The sequence below is a fragment of the Vidua macroura genome, chromosome 5 (genome assembly GCF_024509145.1).
Source record: "Vidua macroura isolate BioBank_ID:100142 chromosome 5, ASM2450914v1, whole genome shotgun sequence".
Taxonomy (NCBI): domain Eukaryota; kingdom Metazoa; phylum Chordata; class Aves; order Passeriformes; family Viduidae; genus Vidua; species Vidua macroura.
The window spans coordinates 27,559,408-27,580,856 of NC_071575.1; the positions used below are offsets into that span (position 1 = coordinate 27,559,408).

At 39.8% G+C, this 21,449-nt stretch overlaps 1 protein-coding gene across 1 annotated transcript in view; it reads right to left on the reverse strand.

Annotated features, from left to right (window-relative positions):
* Positions 1-1,863: 1,863 nt before the first annotated feature.
* The window catches only part of PTN (pleiotrophin), a 77,590-nt gene continuing 58,004 nt past the window's right edge, over positions 1,864-21,449 (reverse strand). Inside the window, exon 5 of the mRNA XM_053978138.1 lies at positions 1,864-8,628. Within this exon, the coding sequence (XP_053834113.1) occupies positions 8,576-8,628 (53 nt within the window). The 3' untranslated portion in view covers positions 1,864-8,575. The remainder of the gene's footprint in view (positions 8,629-21,449) is intronic.

A 21,449-nucleotide genomic window follows, 5' to 3' on the forward strand; every position in this document is an offset into this window, starting at 1 on the left:
TAAGGATGGAGATATTTTTCTGTAAAAGATACTCTCTGTGTGTATGCATATTTATATTTAATGTCAAATCTCATTTGACCACAAATGTAATAATCTTTCTTTCAGAAATGCTCACAGTGAAGATTTTATAACAGAATTGTGTTTTACTACAAGATTACAGGGATTTTTGCTTCCATTTGGGTTTCACTGGATACAATTAGTACCAGCTAACTTAAGAAAAACAGAGAATCTCATGTAGGCAAATTCCCATATCACTATAAAAGAAAATAATGGACCAAAATCTGGATTACTACTTTGTGAGAAGATTTCATCCTGAACATGAGGAGTTCATTTTGCAAATTCTCTGTTCTCAGTGAAAATCAGGCATTGCTGCATCATCTACAAGGCAAGGGATGAAGTGAGTGTGTCTCTGTGTCTGTGCAAGGATGACTATCAGGCATTTGAGTTTTAATTACAAGTCTATCCTGTGCAAGGTCAGAGGGATGATGAAGTGCAAAAAGGCTTTGAACTTCAGCTGTAGTATTGCACCAGATTAGTTCTGAGGTCTCAAAGGTCTCAAAGTGGCTTTGTGCTGCTAGAAGATACTTGCCTGCAGACATCTCACTCTGGTGATCCTCCTTCCATCCACACCCACCTGATGAACCACCATTCCCAAAAGTTTGGAGCACAAATTGGTAGCAGAACTTAGGTCTCTTCTGCATGAAGTCCTCTCCATTCATCTACTCCATACATAACAAACCAAAAAGAGGCCATGTAATGACAGAGATGGCCTCCTAAGACCCTGTTCCAGGAAAGCAACCCAGCCAAAAAGAATGTGTGTAAAAGCTCTGTTCCATGTTTATAGCTCAATCAGCATCTGAGGACAGAGGTGTGAAGGACATGAGAAATCCAGAACTGCGTCTCCAGCATGACGGAGCTTAGGGAAGCTTACCATGACTTGACACACTCCTCAAGCAGCTCACATTTACTGACAGGATGAGATACCTCACATGGAAGTACAAGAGCATCTTAAAAGTCTTTCACTACCCTGTAAGCTAAAAATGTAACTAACTGCCAAGCAGCATATTAAAAAGGAATTAACATTTTTCTTTTGTAATTAAACAATACTGAGTACTTGGTCTCCATTCCAAGGATAGGATTTAAGCTTCTGAGTTCATTAGTGGTTTGAAGAATGTACTGTCAGTTTCCATACCTTACAATACTTCATTTTCTTCCAAACAATTTTAGAAGCCTATCTCAATCTCCTCATCTTGTAAAAAATGTGAAGCATCCCCCTCTTTTGAAAGTGACTGATGGAACATTTTTCATGGAGTAATTAATTAATTATTCTAAGATTTTAACTAATAGTTGGCCACAGGAAAAATCGCAGAGAAATTGTTCTTTGTTCTACTCTTGAGTCTTAATCACCTCTCACCAAACACACACATTAAAGTCACTGTTAAAGTAAATCAGCTGAGCATGACTAGGCTAGGAATAAGGGTACCACTGCTTACCTGATAGCGTAATTTTAAAAAAAAATCAAACTCTTCATCTGTAATCCATCATTGTGTCAATATCACACAGGTTGAAATAACTGTATACTGAAACAAGCTGCTTAAAAGAACTGAAAAGTGCCAGGAAATTGGGACAGACAGGCTTTAGTGGGCACAAACCAAAGAAATGTTTCCTGCTAGATTCAGACCTCTTTCTGGCAGACCTCTTTCTACACACTAAAACTTTTTCTACATTTACAAATCTGTTTGTGTGACAAGCAACACCTATAGCCAACGAAAATTAGTATAATAAAGAGATACCATTATATACTTAGAATTAATTTAAGAAACTCCAGAAACAGTTTCCACAACCAAATGAGGACACCACATGTCTGTGTATTAGTTTATTTAATTCTTTATCGCCACTAAGAGCAAGTAAATTACGCTGATACAATTGGTAAACATATACATTCGCTAGAGCCCCCCAAAAATCCCACAGAGCTAAGGGAAACATCAAGGGATGTTACAGGATTAATGCTTTCCTTCTACAATATGGATATATGGCTTTCATACAAGTTTTAAAAAATTGAAAAGGTAACACACTGCTAGCTTACAAAATCAATATACAAACTGGAAAAAAAAAGGAAAAGGAACAGGAAAAGAAAGTAACCCATAAGAAGATATCATATAGCACTGGTTTAATAGATATATACAGAATTAGAAATCCATTGAACATGATATTCAGGCTTTGTTATTTTGACTTTCATTTCTCCTTTCGGTTTACCACTCAAACTACAAGAATTAATATGATTTCTCTCTTACTTTTATTTTTCTGTCTTATTTTACCCATTTTCTTCACTTTTTAGTGGAAGAGAAAAAGACTTTTCCTGCCTGTGTTTATATGTTCACACTTAACTGAAGCAGTTCGTCCACTTCAAAGCTTTGAACAAAGCCCTTGTGTGTACTTGGTGTGACAGAAGAGAACGTCACTGTGATAGTAAGTAATTTTTGGTCATTACATTGGCATGTGTTTTGCATTTCCCTTGGACACAGCTATCCTTAAACTCAAGTGCTTGCAAGTTGGAAGAAATCTAGCTCCTCATCCTACTTGTGTATCCTCACTTAAACAACAGCACAGGACAAAAAGCTCTTTCATTTCAACCACAGCCTGAAAACGTGGCAGCACTGGTCATGATTCACGTTTGGACTTATGTATGCACCTTTCTAGAGTCTTCTCCCATATATGAATGTATATATATATATATATGCAGTATGCATGTGTGCATATTTAGAGATCAGCTGTGTCTGATGCTGACATCTGTATTAGGTGGATTCTAGCTCCAGGTTGCAGCCTGTCTCTACTTCAGCCTATCTCAGCAATCACAACACACTCTGGACTATCACAGCCATTTCCTTCAGCTTAACAGTCTAGATGAACTACATGATTGTAATATGGGGAGTGCAATGAATGATCTAATGAGAAAAGTTAAATACTGTCTTGCTGCCAGATAGATTAGAGTGAGGGAGTTCGAACAGCAAAATTAATTGAATGAAACTGGCTGTGGGTAAAACAGCCCTGAAGAGGCTACCCAATTTCCCTAGCTTTCCATCACTGAATTCAGGGTTAAAGGTTTTGTACAGTCTTTAACTTTCAATGACCACCTGCAATGGGAATACTTGTGCACCTCCATTTTTAGCTCATCAATAAATCCACTCTTTGGACATGTTTTCAGTTTTGTTGCAGGTGGTTTTTTGTTTGTTTGGTTGGTTGGTTTGTTTTGTTTTGTTTTTTTTCTTTTTGTTATCATGGTTTTTTTAAGAAAGGAGTCAAATCTGTAGGTACAACTTTTACCTATACAACTCACTCACAAAGCCAAATGGTTTAAAGGCTAGGAGATACTTACAGAGTTCTTTAGCCATCTGTGACTCCAAGACATCCAAATTTAAATGGCAAACTGCAGAAAGGGCTAAAGTACAACCTCACCAATGAGATAATAATAGTTGAATTCTCATGCTCAGTTCAGAGTGATGAGGCCACAAGACAGCCATTTGTGAAGAGTGGCAGAAAGGGGGCCATTAGGAAAATGATTTGATTTCAGCATTGTTTAGTTTTGGTCCAAAAGCAAAGTTTGATGCTGCTATGCATGAGACTACTGACATCTTCTCCAAATGCAAACACCCATGGGTGGAAGAGGCTCTCTTCATGCTCTACAGCTGCTCAGGCAAGTCTTTCACTATCCCTGAAACTCTATGCACCACAATAATTTGATGATAAAAGAGGACACATAAAGGATGTAAAGGATACAACTGCTTGCCACTATTTATCTAGTTAAGGTGGTTTTCTGTTTTCTGTGTTTTTTTGTTTGAAGGCAGACACTCCTACATCAATGTCTCTAATTTTTGAGATGATCATTTGATCATTTCTGTCCCCTGAGAAGCCATTACAAGGTCAAGTTATGAGGAAAGTTTTACCAGCAATCCATCCTCCCAGCAAATCCAGGGACTCTCTTTGCTCATTATGATACTTCCTTGTTCATTGTCACACAGTGATTAAAAACTTGCTACTGTATCTTTTAATTACAGAAGGATGCAGATGGAGGAAATCTGTGGTATGGGCTTCCTCAGGCTGTTTTGCAACAATCCAGGAAGAAATGGAAAATATAGTCTCAAGGATGAGGAAAGACCAGCAACATCCACAGAAGATTAACTGAGAAGTAGAGTGCCTTAGCAGAATTGACAGAATAAATGCGATCAAAATTATGGATAAGTGTGGGAAGGCAGGCAACAGGTATAACCTGTCTCTGCAAAACAGAGAACTCAGTCTCAACTTCAGAGAAGTGCTGTCCTAGAGAATTAAAATGGATTGAATAGAACAAGACACCTACCCCCACTGGCATAGTTTCCCCTTAGTAGGATTTGAGAGACATGAAATGTCTCCCAAATGGGAAACATTTTTCATGTGGAGACATGAAATCCCGCTACTGTGGGATATCAAAATGGTTTCCACCTCACCCATATATTGCTTTAGAAAAGTGGTGAGTTTACATTGTTAATGTTGCTGCAGTTCCTAGACTTGAGGTAAAATTACGTTATTGTCCCACCCTCAACATTGACATTAGCCTGTACAGTATTTTCTCCTTTTGACTTTGTCTCCACTTGAACACTTTCTTTTGAGGCTGAAGTGGGACTTTACTTCTCTGTAACACTTTACATTTGATTCATTTTAATTAAGGCACAAATCCGGGAAAGTATAAAAACAAATGTGCCAACCAGTAGTTCTGCCTTCTGCATGTAAGGAACAGGCAATAGAAATTTGTATAAAATGCTCCTGACTTTCTGTCTGTTCTTAACCAACTCTCCAAAGCTGCCTGTTTATACATTTTGTAATTGTTATTCTTTAATTTCTTCTAACTTTTCTCCTTTGAAAAGCAGTTCAGCCCAGAATGTCATTATGGAATTAGAAGATGAAAATCAGTAAATTACCATTTAGTATCTACCTGCATGTACAACAACATTTTCCCTTCCTGGAGCCTTGCCCAGAAGTTTTACTGCACTTAATAGACTGTTAAATAGGCCAGTCTGACAAGCAATGACTCTCATTCACTATGGGAATTTCTGTCAGAAGATATATCTAAGTCAGAAAATGTCCCAGTCCTCAAATACTATTTTAAATCAAGATATAGACAGGCCTAACTGAAAGCAACATTGCCTCAGCTTAGTTAGAGAAAGGGAAGGGAGATATACCCAAATACACCCAAATATATTCAGGTTTAAACTCACTGGAGTCCAGAATCTGGATGCAGATTCATCCATAGCTGATGTTCAGAAACCCACCCATCTCTTTTATAACAGATTTAAGTGCTCAGAAAAAGGCTGTCATATGGGGGATTTTTATCACCTCCCCATTCTCCATTACAGCTGTAGCAAATGAAGATGTAAACCACTCCTCAAGAGGGACATTCATGACGGAAATTTCTGTCCTTTAAACTAGGTAAGCAACACATCTATACTAAGTCATTTTTCATTGTAATAGGATAGCACCAAGAGGGTAAACATGTTTTTCATCTGAAGTAGCTGCTCCCACAGCACTGTCAGACCAGCTTACCCTCCCAAAGCAGGGAGGGTAGAAGATTAGAAAGCAAATATGGAGAAGTTTCAGAATGACTGAACGAGAAAATGATCAGGATGGGTGGGAAGAGGTTTTGTTCAGAATCTTGCCTTTTGCTTTCTTGATAATGTCACTAGTGAAACAAGGGCTCCTTTTAGATACCACAAGCCTCCTTTTAGAGCTGACCTGACTGACCTATTCAATCTTCCTCTGTGTTCTGCCATAAAATACTTTATCACCTCCTGCATAGCTAGACTTTCCACTGAATGTTTTCTTCTGGGTTATTGAAAATTTTCTTCATTTTAGGTTTATAAACTATTATTCCAATTGCTATCAACAATAAGATGCCAATATAGATCCAAACATATGTGTGGATGAGTTGCACATAAGAAATGTTCTCCTATTTCACACCCTTTGCTGAATTTTCTTCTGGTCCTAACATGATATTTTTTGTTTTGTTTCCTTGTTTTCTGTAAACTCTGTCCATGAAGGCCCTATGCCACCACAGGAACCTGACTGGCTTCCTTCAAAATCTATTAGGAATGTTCCTTGAATAAGCCAGATGTGCAGTTAAACAGAAGGACCATGAGGCATCAGAGGAAACACAGGGGAATTTAATTTCTTTATACTCACAGAAGTGGAAATAAGAAGTCACATCTAAGGTTTGCTAAAGGACAATCAAAGTGTTGGTCTCAACATCATTCCCAGTTCCTGCCAGCTCCCTATGAAACATGGACTAGATTAACCAGTGTGAGACAATGGTGCAACAGTGTTGGCACTCAAAGTTGAGCCACTTCAAGTGAACTGATGCAGCATGTAGACAGACAAACCTTTGGTGAGTGAAAAAAAAGTTTCCTTCTCCCTTTGCTTTCAACCAGACCTACCAAACCATTAGTTTAATTCTGAGGCACAAGCACAGGTAGACCTGATTAGACCATGAACAAACCAAATAGCACCCAGAACCACCTAAATATGAGCCTTTATGATTTTAGATTTGGTCATTGCACCTCCACCATGTGTGGGGGACATTTTTAACTATACCACAGACTCAGGTATGTCTAACAGCATGGTCAAAATAACAAGGACATCAACACAGACTGCAAAACACACCCACGGAGTCTGGGAAATAATTGTGAGGCTAGTCTACCTTAAGCTATGTGCAGCCTTGGCTAGGAGGCTTCAGGAGAGTTTGGGAACAGAAGCACTTGCCTCACCGTGAGTCCAGATCAGCCGTACCCTCTGCATGAGAAAAAAGAGGGCAAGCTCTACAGCTGTTACAACTTTTTCTGTATAGAAAAGGGGAGTGATGTTAGTACGAAAAAAAAAAAAAAAAAAAGACTCTCTACTTGTCTACAAGCTAATCCCAAGAGAGAAATGTGATTTACTCAGATGAACAGAGCCTGCTGCAGCTTTACTGAGGTTAGGGTACCATGCAGGAGTACAGGGGAGACTATTCCTCTTGACCAGCAGGCAAGCCTGCAGCCTACAAAAACAGCAAAGTTTATTTCTTGCTGTTGAATTTTAGGATTTAGAATTCTGAAGCATTAATTTTAACTTAATTTGGGCACTGAAATCCCTTATATTTCCTCTAAAAATGTTGGTCTGCTCGTTGTCAGCTTGTTAAACAACCCTTTACTTTGAGACAGACCAGCTATTTGTCAGATCTTTTTCTACTTTGTGACTTCCCTCAGGATTCAGAATAATTTAAATTAGGTAAAACTGAACAAACTGAAAAACAGCTGGTTATAATTTTTCTCTTTTTTTTCCCCTGCAGACTACATTAAAAAAAAAATCACAACTAATTTTATGTTGACTGAGCTTTTCCCAAGGTCTTTTGCTTATATAAAAATGGAAGAAAGCAAAATATACTGGTTTTGTATTTCCCTTCTGTTTTACTAAAAGATAAACCAAAAATTATTTCATTCCTATTGGCTTCAGGTCCCACAAATTGTCCCTTTTTTGGTCAAAAATATGAACTACTTCTGGTGGTTGCCAAGCAGATTTCTCCTTTTATTTCCCACCAGATATACTATTTTTTATCCACCTATAATTAAGATCAACAGGAATATTGCCACTGATACAAAAGAGAGCTGGGTTAGGCAGAATCACAACAATTCCAACTAGATCTTTTATGAAAATTATTTTCCCCTTCTGTCAAAATGAACAAATAAAATACAGCATTTTTCAGCTTTGATAGGTGAAATGGAGGACACTACCATCCACCAACACTGATATGCTGAAAAGTGGAAAGTTCTGTCATCATTCCACTTTGAAAAATCATTGCTAGAAAATAATGAAAAATTAGGACTCTTTTATGTCCAATTGTTGAAAGATTTTAGATTTACTGCCAACATTCAAAATATGGTTAAGGAAAGGAGTGTTACTGTTTTTCACCTGTAGATGGTGACATTTTGGAATGAACATAAAGCACACATCCAAGAAAATCTCATACTTGTAAATACTCAACAAAATGCCCCCATCCTTTCCTTAAACAGTTTCATACAGTTATGCAGATGTAATCAGATATTAAAAAACAGGTCTCAATTTTTCAGATATAAGATCCTAATATGAAATATAAATGCATCCAGCCAGAGTGCTATGTTCACACAGGGTACCACTGGCTTCAGTAGAACCCCACACAGGCTCAGGTTCTGCTTGCATGTACTAATTACCAGATTTACTAATTACAAGACCTATGGCAAGACTTGATTTAAAAAAATTAAAAACCTCTACATTGTTCAATATACAATAGACATAATTTTCTAAATGAGTTTGGAGTCCTTTATTACAGGGCTCTAAAAATTGATATTAGGGTTATACATTAAAAATACTAAAGTAATAAAAAAAAAGGATTTTTTTTTCTGTGTTTGCTTTTTTCCTTCTATGGTACCATTAAGCTATAAATAATTTTAGAATAAAATGCCTAGTATAAATGAAACTGTTAACTGATCATGTTTGCTGATGTCCCTTTCTCACGTTGCCCAAGTTGACTCCATTAATCCAGCATCTTCTCTTGTTTCTTGCCTTCCTTTTTCTTCTTCTTGGATTCTGTCAAGATATAATAAAAACAATAAAAAACTAGTGTCTAGCAGGCACTGCAATAAATTTCATTTAACACCCGTGGAACTTCCCCTTTTCTCTCCATGCACATAAGAATTGTCTCCCCATTTTGAACAAAGACAGGGAAAAAGAGAAGAAAAAGAAGAAAAATAACAGGAAAGGTCACAGCAGTAGAGAAGGTGGAGAGGGAGTTGCACGTTCACTTCAGAACCCTCCCTATCTGAGGGGCTGACTCTGTTTGGCATGCAAAGCATTGTCTCAGGAACTTGCTTGGAAAATAAGAAAACAGCAGGCATCTCCTGGAGAAACCGGGTCACAGCTCAGTGGAGAGCTGGAAGAAAGCATTGCACACACTACCCACACATATACCCTTCCCTTGCTTCCTTTCTGTCTCATTGTGAGCCTTTGGCTTTCTCTGAATATGTGAGCAGCTCCAGAACATGAGGAGAAAGCTCTCTTGTTTCTCCAGCTCCTCCACTGCCAACCCTTCCCCGTTCCCCTGGGACAGACACCTATGTGTGCACTCAGGAGGCAATGGGAGCTTGTCCTGGGGTCCTGGGAGCACGGCCTGTCCAGACAGCTGAGACTGATGGGATGAGCAAAGGACTAAGGAGATCTGCTTCTCTAATTTGGGTTAAATAAGGGAAGGATGGGAAGGCACAAGTAAAAATTTGTGCGTTGTACTACCACCTGCAGAAACTTTCACTGTACTAGGGTAGTGTGGTATTCGACAGGTAAAGGAAATTCACAGAGGGACCTTGGAAATTAAAACAAATTAAGAGGATTAGGTACTCTTGTGTCACATGTCACCTTGTAATGGGGAAAATAACAGCTCTCACTGGGAACACGAGTAAATCCCTATTGATACCAGCACAAAACAGCACAACAGGTATCACAGAGAGATGGAAACAGAGCTTCTGTGAAGTATCTTCCCTGGAACCAGAACAGCATGCAAGCAGACCCGAGTTTGCCTTAACCCAGATTTCATTAATCAAACCAAGCAAAACTATCAAAGAATCACAGAATATGCTGAGTTAGAAGGGATCCAGAAGGATCACTGAGTCCAACTCCTGGCCCTGCACAGGACCACCCAAAAAATCACACCATGTTGCCTGAGAGGGCTGTCCAAGCACTTCTTGAACTTTGCCAATCTTGTTGCCATGAACACCACCTCTGGCTAAATAACAACTATCACCTTGAATGAGAAGAAAAGCACTTAGCCTTTAAGGTGGAACTGTTATTTGTGAATATGATTCTTTTCCCTCTGACTCATTTACATAATGAGTCAGTCTAGGAATCATCAGTTGTGGTAAAAAGAACTTGTTCTCATGAAAGCCAAGGCAACTACACCAACTTCTTTCAGGTATGGATAGGGCCAGGTACCTCCAGCAGAAGGCAAATTTAGGCTACCACATTTCTCTGATGGTTATTTTTCCTTTTTTTCTAGTGTTTCAAACCAACATTTTTTTCTTCACCTGTTATAACAAAACAAAAATTACTTCCAATAATCCTTTAGTCAAAGCAAAACATAATACTTATTTAGTCATATAAGCTGCTCTAAAATCTCTTTCCCTTAAAAACTTTGCTTAAATTTCAAAGGGATAATAATAATTTAATTTCAAAGAGATAATTTAAAAGAAGCAATTTTTTAAATTTAAAAATGAATCTCCCCCCCGTTTTTGCATGTGTGGTGTGCTTGCCTGTGTGTCTGAATGTCTGTAGTCTGGAGCTATTCACAGAATCTGACACTATTTCATAACTTGTCATTAGAAAAAGCAATCTTTCATTGTCTTAGTATCTAATTTGCTTTCAGCTACAGCTTTCCCTCCACCCCTGCAAATTTCCTGCATCCCCCCTCAACCTCTTTTGCCCGCATCCTCCACTTCCTCTAATTTTGCCACTCTGTAAGACTAACCCTCCTGGATTCTGTATTGATTGCACTCTCCCTTATACTTTTTTATTCCCCACATAACACTACTTTCTCTGAAAGAAACAGTGGCATTTTATCAATCAGACTGGCACTGGAATCTGCAAAATTTATTTAGAGCCAGAGCAGGCAGCAGGGTGCTATGCAGACTTGAACCAGATTTACTAAGAGCAAAGGAGACATATAAATGCAGGCAGACTGCTAAGAGGACTCTGCTGAAGAGTCCAGGAGAAGACTGTGGTCTAGAGTCACATGAATGCACCAGCTCCCCATCCTCACTTGACCTGAGGTACCAGACAACCCACTGCTTATTCATTTGCACTTAATGCCTGTGGGTCCACATCTCTTCCTTTCTCAATTCTTCCCCTTTGTCTACCTTGTGCTAATTTGTACATCATCCAAGCTACCATCTACCTCCAAAGACAAATGACTCTGCTTTGGGCCTCAACAGAGTAAAACTGTCATGCGAGTACTTTCAATGAGGGAGGAATTCCTCCCTCATTAAAAGTACTCACATCAGCAAAGCTTCATCTTTCAGACAGGTAATCTGGATTGATGCACAGCATATTTGCTCCATGAAATGACATGCATACACACAATCATGGGAGTATTAAAAAAAAAAAAAAAAAGAAAAAAGGAAACTGCCCAGCCCTTAGGCTCTTTTATAATTCCCACCACAGACACCAATACCCATGTGCTGACCCATGAAAATGCTGACATTCATATGTTCATGCACAAATCTGTTCACAGCTACACTCCACCCGTTTTGATTATGATCGGGCTATGGTATGTCCATGATTAACAATGTATAAAGTTGCCTCAAGATGCACTCTGTTTATGTTTTTTCATTTCTCTACATATTCTTTGCATTTGTGTCATTCAGGCTTTTATTGTCCTCACCTTTGTTCACCCTATGCTACGATTTCCACTTTTATGACAAGCTGCTGGGTCACAGCCACACTGGGAACCACATCACCCTGATCACCCTGCCAGTGCTACCCTCCCCAGAGTAACCAGGAATGACTGAAAGGGTCACCATGCTCAAAAGGCTGACAAGTTCAGAGAACAGTGAGAGTTATCTGCCATCTCATCAGTCCCAAACTCCAGCATCAGCTGTAGCCATTTACCAGTTAAGTGAGGCAAAGATCCCCTAGGTACACTGTCCAACCGTCCCCTTCAGTTTCCTGTTCCATATATGAAAATGACCAAAATTCAATTCGGGTTAGCACAGATTGGATGTTAAGACCTTCAGTTCAGCCATTTCCTACTAGGCATCTTAACATGGTCCCATCAGAAAGTAAGTGACTAAGCAGAGCCCACTGAGACAGCCTTTCTGATGGAGAAGCCACAAAGCTGATTCCACATCTCGCTGGCACTGCAAAGCAGCATGAGCCCAGCAACACTCATCACTGAGCCAGAGGGGAGCAGGAAAAGCTGCCCAGTAAGCAGGGACTGTTCTGAGCAGAACCCTGCCATTTTCAGGAGCTTTGGGCTTACAGCAGCCTCCTTCACCTCACCCACCCCACTGAGTGCAGTATTTCCACAGGCAGAGCCACAGAGCTGTCTACCAGCTGTCCTTTGCCTTCAGGGAATGTGTTTGCTGCAGACAAGTGCCTCCAAAAATACAGAGAGACACTATGGTAAAAACACTTAACCAGATGAAACTCAGGTTCACACCAGCCCACACAGAATTTGAATCTAAATCTACTCACTGCCCTATTTGCTTTCAAGTCAGGCGGCCCACTTGTGCCAGACACCAATTGGCAGTATCTTTATGAGCTATCTATGGTAGAATTCAGGGTTCAGAGAGGCAGAAGCAAAGCAAAAATAAGGATGATAATCCTGGATTTCAGAAGAGCAGATTTTGGTCAATTCAGGGACCTGCTCAGCCAGGCTAAATATCCTGGACCAGGGTACACGCAAAGAGCAAATTCCAAATGCCTGGTAGTCCCTGCAGCGTGCAACCACCAAACATTGCACAGCCACTCTGCTCCCTTCCTGGAACCAGTGGACTTCCAGCAAAATCAAAACCAAACAGCCCTGCAGGAGCAAACTGTGTCAATGCACAGGCACTGGATAATCTAATCCTTCATCATCAGAATAACCCTACAAATTGCTGCAGGACTTAGAACTATTTACAGGATTAAAAACTGGTCATGGATTAGCACTGGACCCACTTTCTGTGGGCCCAAGATGACCAGTAACAAAAATTTCAGTCAGGGTCTTAGAGAGTAAACAAGTTAATTTGATTAGCAGAACTTTCTCTATGTAATTTGGAATCGCAGCAGTCCTCTTTAAACAGTCATCTTCATTCCAGAATCTCATTCTTACTATGGAAGCAGCAAATGAAAATAATTCAGTTGAGCAGGAGCCACATACCATTTGAAGCCATTCTTAATGTATAATGCACAAAAGGGAGGTAATTACATTTTAATGGAAGTCAAGCTTTGTAAACCAAGATTTGCAGGTCTTTATTCTCATTTTTTGAAAACAAGGTAACAATTCACTCATGGCACTGCTGAATTTCTGTGCATAAAAGTCAAGCAGTGTCCCCAAAAGCAATATAAATCATTCAAAATAGCAAAAGCTGTGCTGATAGAAGTTCAGAGTAAAAAAATTCCACATCAGATACAACGTTCAGGATACAATTTTCCCAGGGCCTAGCGCTCACTCAGTCTTACCAAGCTCAGAGGAAGGCGTGTTTTAGAAAGGCCTCTCTACCTCTCAACTGGAGCAAATTTTCCAAAGCATCAGGTTTCTGTGATGGTAAAGGGCAATAGTGCCATGGGGTGCATGGAGCTTCTGAATTTTGGGGATGAAATGCCTGTCCCTGTGGAATGGAGAAGTCTTAACTTTGGTATAATCAAGGATTTTATACCTTGGCACAAAAAATCTCACCTTACAGAGATTCACGCTCCTGTCTAGGAACATAAACTGTATTATTTTGTGATTTCCAGGACTGTAAAAACAACTACCTGAATTTCTGAAAACCCTTTAAACATAGTATTTCTTTTTCTTGTAGAGGAAGAGAACATTTCATGGCTATCTAAATAATTTTCTTCCTTTTTTCCTGTACTATACACAGCATTTATGTATTCCAAATGGTTTAAGATGGAAAAACTATATTATGATAGCAACTTTGCTCCCTAATGAATTCTTCTGAAAAGCCTCTTTGAAAAACACAGTTCTACTGGATGGGGGAAAAAAGCAATAATCCACCAGGTGAACAGCAGCAGAAGGCACCTCTCCAATCAATGAATGACCCTGATGTAACTTTTACGTCATTAATAGATTACAATTGATTGCATCCCTTATATTTTAGCCTCTGCATCTTACCAGCTTTCTCTAGTTATCTGTGTTTCTCAATTTCTTCACACTTGTGCTCACTCCTCTCCATCAGGTTTTGTTCTGCTTCTCACTTTACTAAAGTTTTGTTTAGGACAGACTTTCATTTGTTCCCAGTTGAACACAAGAATAACTTGATTTAGACCTAAAGGCTGCAGCTGCCCCATTTAAGTCACAAAGTCATGCTGCAAAGTTGTGTTAGGAATGGGGAATAGCCAAATTTACATTTGTAACAAAAACTAACATATCTGACAAAGGAATGGAATCAAGTCACCACTCACAGAAAATCTGTCAATAATTTTTCTTTCTCATTGGGACTGCAAGAAGAAATAAGTGTAGGGGAAAATAATTCAATTTGTTGTAATATGAGCCACAAAACTCTGAAATGATCTTAGTCAGAAGCCATTTCTTGAATCTGACATACTGATGTAAGACCTTTAAACCCTTTCCTTTAACATCCCAACTGACCCAACCAGTCAGGATTTACAGGGAGCTTTTATTTAAGAGATAATTTGCTGAAACCAAGGATTTTCATCAGAAAGGTTTCCCTTTGATGATTTTCTTCCATCAAATATTTGGGAGAAAAAGTTTCAAAAGTGCCTATGCAGAGGCACTCAAAAGACCACAAGGACACACGCAATGTCTGACTTTGTTCAATGGCCTAATAGCCCGAAGGCAAAGAACATGAAAGTTTAATCTCATTTTCTTTACATCTAGGTTAGCCCTTAAGATGTTAGCTCTTAAGAGTAAGTGTTCAGAAGATTGCAGTGGATAAACTTTTCAAACCAAGGCTGTTTTGCAACTGGAGTCTGCTCCAGGGGTCTGGCTAACGCTTTCAGAAGTAGTTCACTTTGCTCTTCAGTTGGCTTCTCATCTGCCTCGGGTACATTCACACTACTGCTTCTGTAGGGTAGGGACTTTCTCACTGTTCTTCATCACATTCTGAGCTCAGCACAAGAGGGACACAGTCCCAGCTGGCTCTTCAGCCCCCTCCCTGTCTATGCTGCACACAAGATCCCCCTTAATGCCAGCAAGACAGGTGCAGGCACAGGCTGATATATTAAGAGTTTGCTTGCTGCATTCACATGTCTGCAGGAGACTGGTGGAGACAGAAAGCTTTAATAATCCATTGGGACTTTAGTATATATCTATACTGAAAGTTATTTGTGGTATAATGTCAATAGAGAACCTATTTTATTCAGTTAGCTCTTGAAAAGCAGGCACATGCCCTTTTCAGCTGTGCTTACTGCATCTGCCCCAGATGAGCTCTACCCTTGGGGCATAGGACATGGGGCTGGCTTTGATCAGTGCTCCCCACTCTGCAGAGTCACATGCAAAAGTCTTGCAGTAAGCACAGACAGAAGGAAAGATAGAGAGATGGCAATGTGGAAAATGAGCTGGAGGGATAAAAATGGGGGTGGGGGTGAAGAGAGCTTGAAAGGGAAGGAAGTGAAGAAATAGAAAAGGAAAAGAACAGAACGGAAGGAACAGGACTTTCTTTCTGTGTCACTGCTGGGAACAGTAATGAGGGTGAACATTTGCTGATGGCATACCTTTTATCACAGCAAATCCCATAGCTTAAGGCATTTTCATGGCTCAAGGGCACTAGCTAATGCCAAGGAGGCTGGACTGCTCTTACGAGCCAAGAAAGTGAGGCAATGAGCACATAACAGAATTGACATACACAAGGCTATTTAAGCTTTCACCCACAAAGATCTGCATTAAACCCTAAAAGAAACTCCTGCAGGTACAACAGTGTTAAATGAGAATTTGTCAAATACAGTTCTTCATCTTTTGGGGCAGAACAGAAAATGAAAAAATAATCTGAAATACAAACCAGGGGGTCAGAAAAACATGGAAGTTTAGGTTTGCATGAAACATCCCAATGTTTTTCTTTTCAAAAATACCTATGAAAGATGCAGAACAGCTAAAAATTGAAAAATATTTACTTAAAAAAATATTTCTTCTCTCCCTCTCCTACATGCATTTCCTTCTCCCTGGAATTAGAGTTGTGTCAATCAGATTGATATTATGCTATGATCTGACAAGGCATTCAAATTATTTATCCAAACAGTAAAATTTTTCACAGGTACAAAAGCAATCTCAAGGGAAACTACAGCACAAAGCCTCCAAGAAACATAAGGAAATGGAAGCAGAAAAGCAGCCATTAAAAGACATCCAAACTTTATTAGTTATGGGCTGCACTGGCAGCTTATAAGCAGCTTGAGGCTGGTCCACACTGTAAGCAATTGTGTTTTGTTTTTCTCATATAGATAATTCTCATTCCCACTGAAATTGAGAAACATCATATTTCCTCCTGTCATGGCAGCAAGGAGCCAAATGACAGAGTCATGTCTCAAAGCCTAAAGTTTCCAGTGAGTTTTACTTCACCTTGAAACACAAGCTTTGTCCTCAGACCAGCACTGGGAAACACAACCAAGCATTTAGTGCCCAGTCTCACCCCTCTGGACCACTGTTTCTTCTCTTGGTTTTCACATTTCCCAGCACCATAAGGCATAAATTATTCATGGCAAAACTGTTTCTCACAATGTTTATGCAGTGCTTAGTACAATGGCACCCTTTTTCGGCTGGGGCCTCTGGGCACTCATGCAATAGAAATAATCATGATGATAGCAACAATAATAACAGCCAGCTATGCTTTTTCCACTGGGCACACACTTCCAGTGTCCTATCCCACAGAGCTCAGATCACTGTACTTCACTACAGGCTCCTGGTCAGTGCCAGGGGCTATTCTTCAGTAAACCTGTCTCACCCTCTAGAACAAGAGAAAAACCTCCCAGTTTTACCTTTCAGGTTTTTCTGTAACTATCACAGCTGTTTCCTAATATGAGAGAATCCCTCATTTTTATAACTAATTAGTTTGAGCAGATTCTATTATTCTGCCTCCTGTAATACTAATTATTACACTAGCTGCATGCCTGCACGACTAATGAGTTACATTAAAGCTGGGGAATTCTAAAACCTACAGAGGGAGATACAGCATGACTGTGAAGCCAAAACAGGAGACACCAGCATCTTTCAAACAATAGAAAATCACAGCCCTAACAAGTCATTTCCTCTCACTCTGTGTCCCCTCCAGCTGCTTTGTGCTGTTGCACAAATGCAAAGTTGAGGGAGGGCACCCCAGAAAAAGCAACTTGTCCAACATGCAAAATGAAGTGGTCCAATTTCATCAGTGCAGCGCCCAGTTTGTCTGAGGAACAAATAGCTCAGGAGAGCAAGTCACTCATACACCACTGTCAGCTCCTTGCAACAACTAGCAGTCAAGCCATCCTGCCAAAGCTGGTCAGTCTGTTCTGGCAGCACACTGCAAGATGTTCTCCCAACAGGTAGGTATCTGCCACTGGAGTGCTCAAAAACCACAGGCTGTTTTCTGTTCCTGCCACTGAAGCAAAGACAACTCGAGTCCATCTCTATGATTTGACAAGAAGCTTCCTAAGAGGACCCAAGGTAAAATGGTGTTTAACACTGATGGGAGTCCACTGAGATGACTGACATAAAACCAAGGACCCTGATTAAAGACTGCAGTTCAGACACTCACCTTGAAGTCAATTGTAACATTCTGATAATTTTATTTGCATTATAAAAGGGAGCAGCAGCTACTAGCTACATGCCTGGACCTGCCACTGATACTTAGTCAATCTGGGAAATCATTTAGCCTTTCTGACTTTCAATTACTACTTTTCTTCTAATTAGACTTCCTGAGCTCCAAGGAGTGAAGCAGGACTAGGTAATTGCTGCCTGTAAAGATACACAGATAAAAGAAAAAAGGTAGGGCAGATGATTAATACTTCACTCAGCTCTGAAGTAAAACTCTTCAAATTATATGAAATGATTAAAAATACAGAGTGCAGAAATTTCCTCCATGCAGTAGCATGCACACTGTGCCAAACACAGGGAACTGTACTGACACCTTGCTATGCTCTCAAATGCTAAACCTGATCTGAATGATACAGAAGAGATTACAGCCATTAACAGCTCAGTTAGGTCTTGCCTTCATGTGGGAAATCTTTCCAAACGCTGCATGTTGGAGGATGTGATCTTTGGTTGGCACCCCAATTACTAAAGACAACAGTGGTGTGAGCAGTGTTAATATTTGCCAAACTTAGCACATATTTTTCCTGTGTGGCAAGGACTGAGCTGAGACATGACAAAGTAACTCATAGATGTGATATACTGTAAACTGATAAAGAGTTGGGAAGGGAGATTTATTAAAAAGAGCTAAATACAGCCAGGTGAAAAAGTTACCAGAAAGGAGCATAATTAAAAACAATGAAGGGTACATTGCAGAAAGGGCAAGCAAACAGCTTTTTCTATTTAATTTTATCTTAATCAGAAGAATAAATATCTGAAAGTACAACCATTATAGGGAGAGAGAGAGAAAGAATGAGAGTGACAGAAAGAGTGTAAGAAGAAATAAAGCCCATCAGGCAACCCAGCTCAATGAAAATAAATTCCTCCTCTCTTAGCAGTTAAAGCAAAACGTTTCCTGAGTCCTGACAATACTCCATTCTTCTGCTTTCTGGCTGGCTGGAACCTGAACAGGCATCAATCAAGTTTGGGTGGGTGTGAAGCTGGCCAGATGGAGGATGTCGGAAGTGTTTTGTCCTCCTCAGCGCAAGCTGGCCATTAGAGCAGCCACTAGACAGAAGTGCCTGAGTCTGTCACATCTGTCAGGACAGTTTAGGGACATCTTCAACATCACCAGCCTTGCACACACTGATTAGAATATGCAATTGTGTGTGCTAGAGAACAGGTGCCTGCCTCCACTGGGATTTTTTGATAAAAATCATCCTTTCATCATTTCTAGACTTCGTGACAGGCTTTCTCATGACCTCATTTGTGGACTAAATACACAACAAACCGTGGTGCCTGGGACATCACTATCACACTGCTGACAATCTGTCTGTCCAAATGCACAGTATTCAAGAAGGAAAGATGTTTTTCATCCTGTGTTACCTACACTTTAACCCAGCAGCCCAGGACCAAGCCACTGTCTTTCAGTCTGAGAACATGTTAGCAAAGCTATGGAGAAAAGAGCTTGTCAGGAAGCCAGGTAAGATTAAAACTCCTGTTTCATCATCTGCTCTCATCCTTAAATAAAGTTGTAATCCATAAGACAGCTGCTTAGAAGTAAAAAGTACTTCTAAGCACTTAGATCAGTTGCTAAGAAGAAATTTTTTTGTTTGTTTGTTTCCAAAATAATGGAGAGTGCTTAAAAAGGTTTTAAGCTTTTAAGCTTTTCTATGTATGCTTACTAAAGATAAAAGAAATCCATTAAAACACTTAGGTTACCAGTTTATGAAGAAGGAATTGATTCCCAAAGTTTATGAGCATCTCCTGCTTTAACTTAGCATAAGTTTTGTCAGAGATCATAGAAGTCCTGGAAAACCAAACTATATTTTATCAACAAATCTGTAAAATTATAAACCCTGAGATTGTTTTGCAGGTATGATTTTCCTTTCTGTTAAGAACAGATCCAACTCCTATGAACAGCTGTAGTTTTTGAAATCGTTAAGTGAGAGGAGGGAGACTCATCCTATCAGCAAAGCTGCCATATGTTGATGGGCTGGAAAGGTGGATAAGCAACAGTAGAGCAGCATCTACACTTAAGATCCATCAACTGGCACTTTCCTCAAAGAACAGAGAAAGTGAGGAGGAACTTTAGATACCACATCCCATAAAGGAAATATGTCAGCTGAAATTTGATGCACAACGCTTCATTGGTCAGGCTTAGACAAGATAACCTGTCTTACCCACACAATTCCTGGGGTTCTAAAATAATCACATTAATATTTTTTTTAATTAGGGAGAATTTTGAAGGTCTCAGATACTGCCCATGCAAGCAATGATCAAAATTTAAATTATATTTAGCTAATTTAGTGGGTGTAATGAACAATAAAGGTAGTATTACAATGCTATTTTCTTCTTTCAACACAGATCTGTAGAGGACATGCTTGGAATACTGTTTACATTCCAGTCTCTCCACAACAAAAACTCTTTCGCAATAATAGAAGGAATTTAGGTAAGTCCAATAGTGAGCATGCTTATTGTGGATAAATTCTTACACCAAGAAATACTTAAGTCAGAAGCTTTAAAAGATGGCAAGCGACAAAAAATTAAAAGAAGATATATAAAAGTACCATTGATTGGAGAAGCTAAATAGGGGCTTTTACGGACCTCATTTACAGTATGAAATCAAAAGGAAAATGGATATAATGGAGAGGTTACAAATACAACCTAATATAATAAAAATTTCACCTCACTGGAAAGGGGGTTAGTCAGGAAAATTATGAAAACTGCACTTTATTCTGAATATACTGGTATTTTTCAGTGCAATATTTTCAGTCAGTTCACGTGAACTGACTGAAAATACAGGTACTCTCAGCCTGTTGCTGTCTGAGATGCATTCATTGGTGCACCCCTTGAAAGAAAGACCAGTCAGAGAAGTGACCATTCACAGTGAAACACATTCCTGAACTGCTGAGCCCCTGCTCTGACTGCTCTGCTGCCAGAGCACCCAAATGTCAGAAAGTCCCTGCCCTGCCCTGCTCAGCCAGGCAATCCCAGTAGGAATGGCCAGCCCTTGATCAGCATCCACAGATCTAGCTGGATATCAGTACAGACCTTTCAGACTTCAGAAAATGACCTACTGCTTCCAAATAATGCAACATGGGCCTTCTTTGTTATACTCTTGAGGCACTGATGAAAAGTTAGGGTTGAAAAAGGAGCCTAACATATAACTGTAGACCATTTGAAGTGCTCAGGCCATAACCCAGTTCTTCTCATTTCCAAATAAGGAAATTCATTAAGATTCTGGCTACAGATTGAATGCAGTTTAAATCTTTTCCTTTATCTTAGTTGTGGGTTTGACTTACCTCCAACCTGTAATATCCTTCACCTCAGGAAGAAAACAAATTCTCTCATTCCAGCCAACATGCCAGCACTCCAATTTTTAACTCAGAAATAAAGTTCAGTGGGGCAAAACTTTTCACACAGTACTAATCTGCTTGACCTAATTTCTTCCGCTAGTTCCTCCTCCTGGTGCCAACACACTGCCCAGTGTAGCTCCCGTGTAGTTATACCCACAGATCTGCAATATGGACTTTGTTAGCTCTGAGCCCAGGCAGGCTGTATGCGTGTGACTCCCATGCCTGCTGCTCCTACTAATGCCAAGAGCAGATGAGTGAGCAGGTGGCATGCAGGAAGATTTCTAACGCAGATCAGGAGAGCAGAACTGCCCACAGTTATTATGATTAAAAACCGACATTTGTACCTATTTCTCTTTCTGCATTCCTTCAAATCAAATAAAGCCAGATCTCGTAATTAAGTCAAACCCCACAACTGGTTGCTGTAGTCAGTCCCAATCCAATTTTCAGTCTCAGCTATAACTCACTCCTAGACTCTAGAATCAGTTAAAGTTGACTCCAATCCAGCAATTTCTCAAGCTCTGCCTTTAAAACTCTAATTTGAAAATGAGCCTGTACCACCCAAGAGCACTGCTCTCACAAAACAA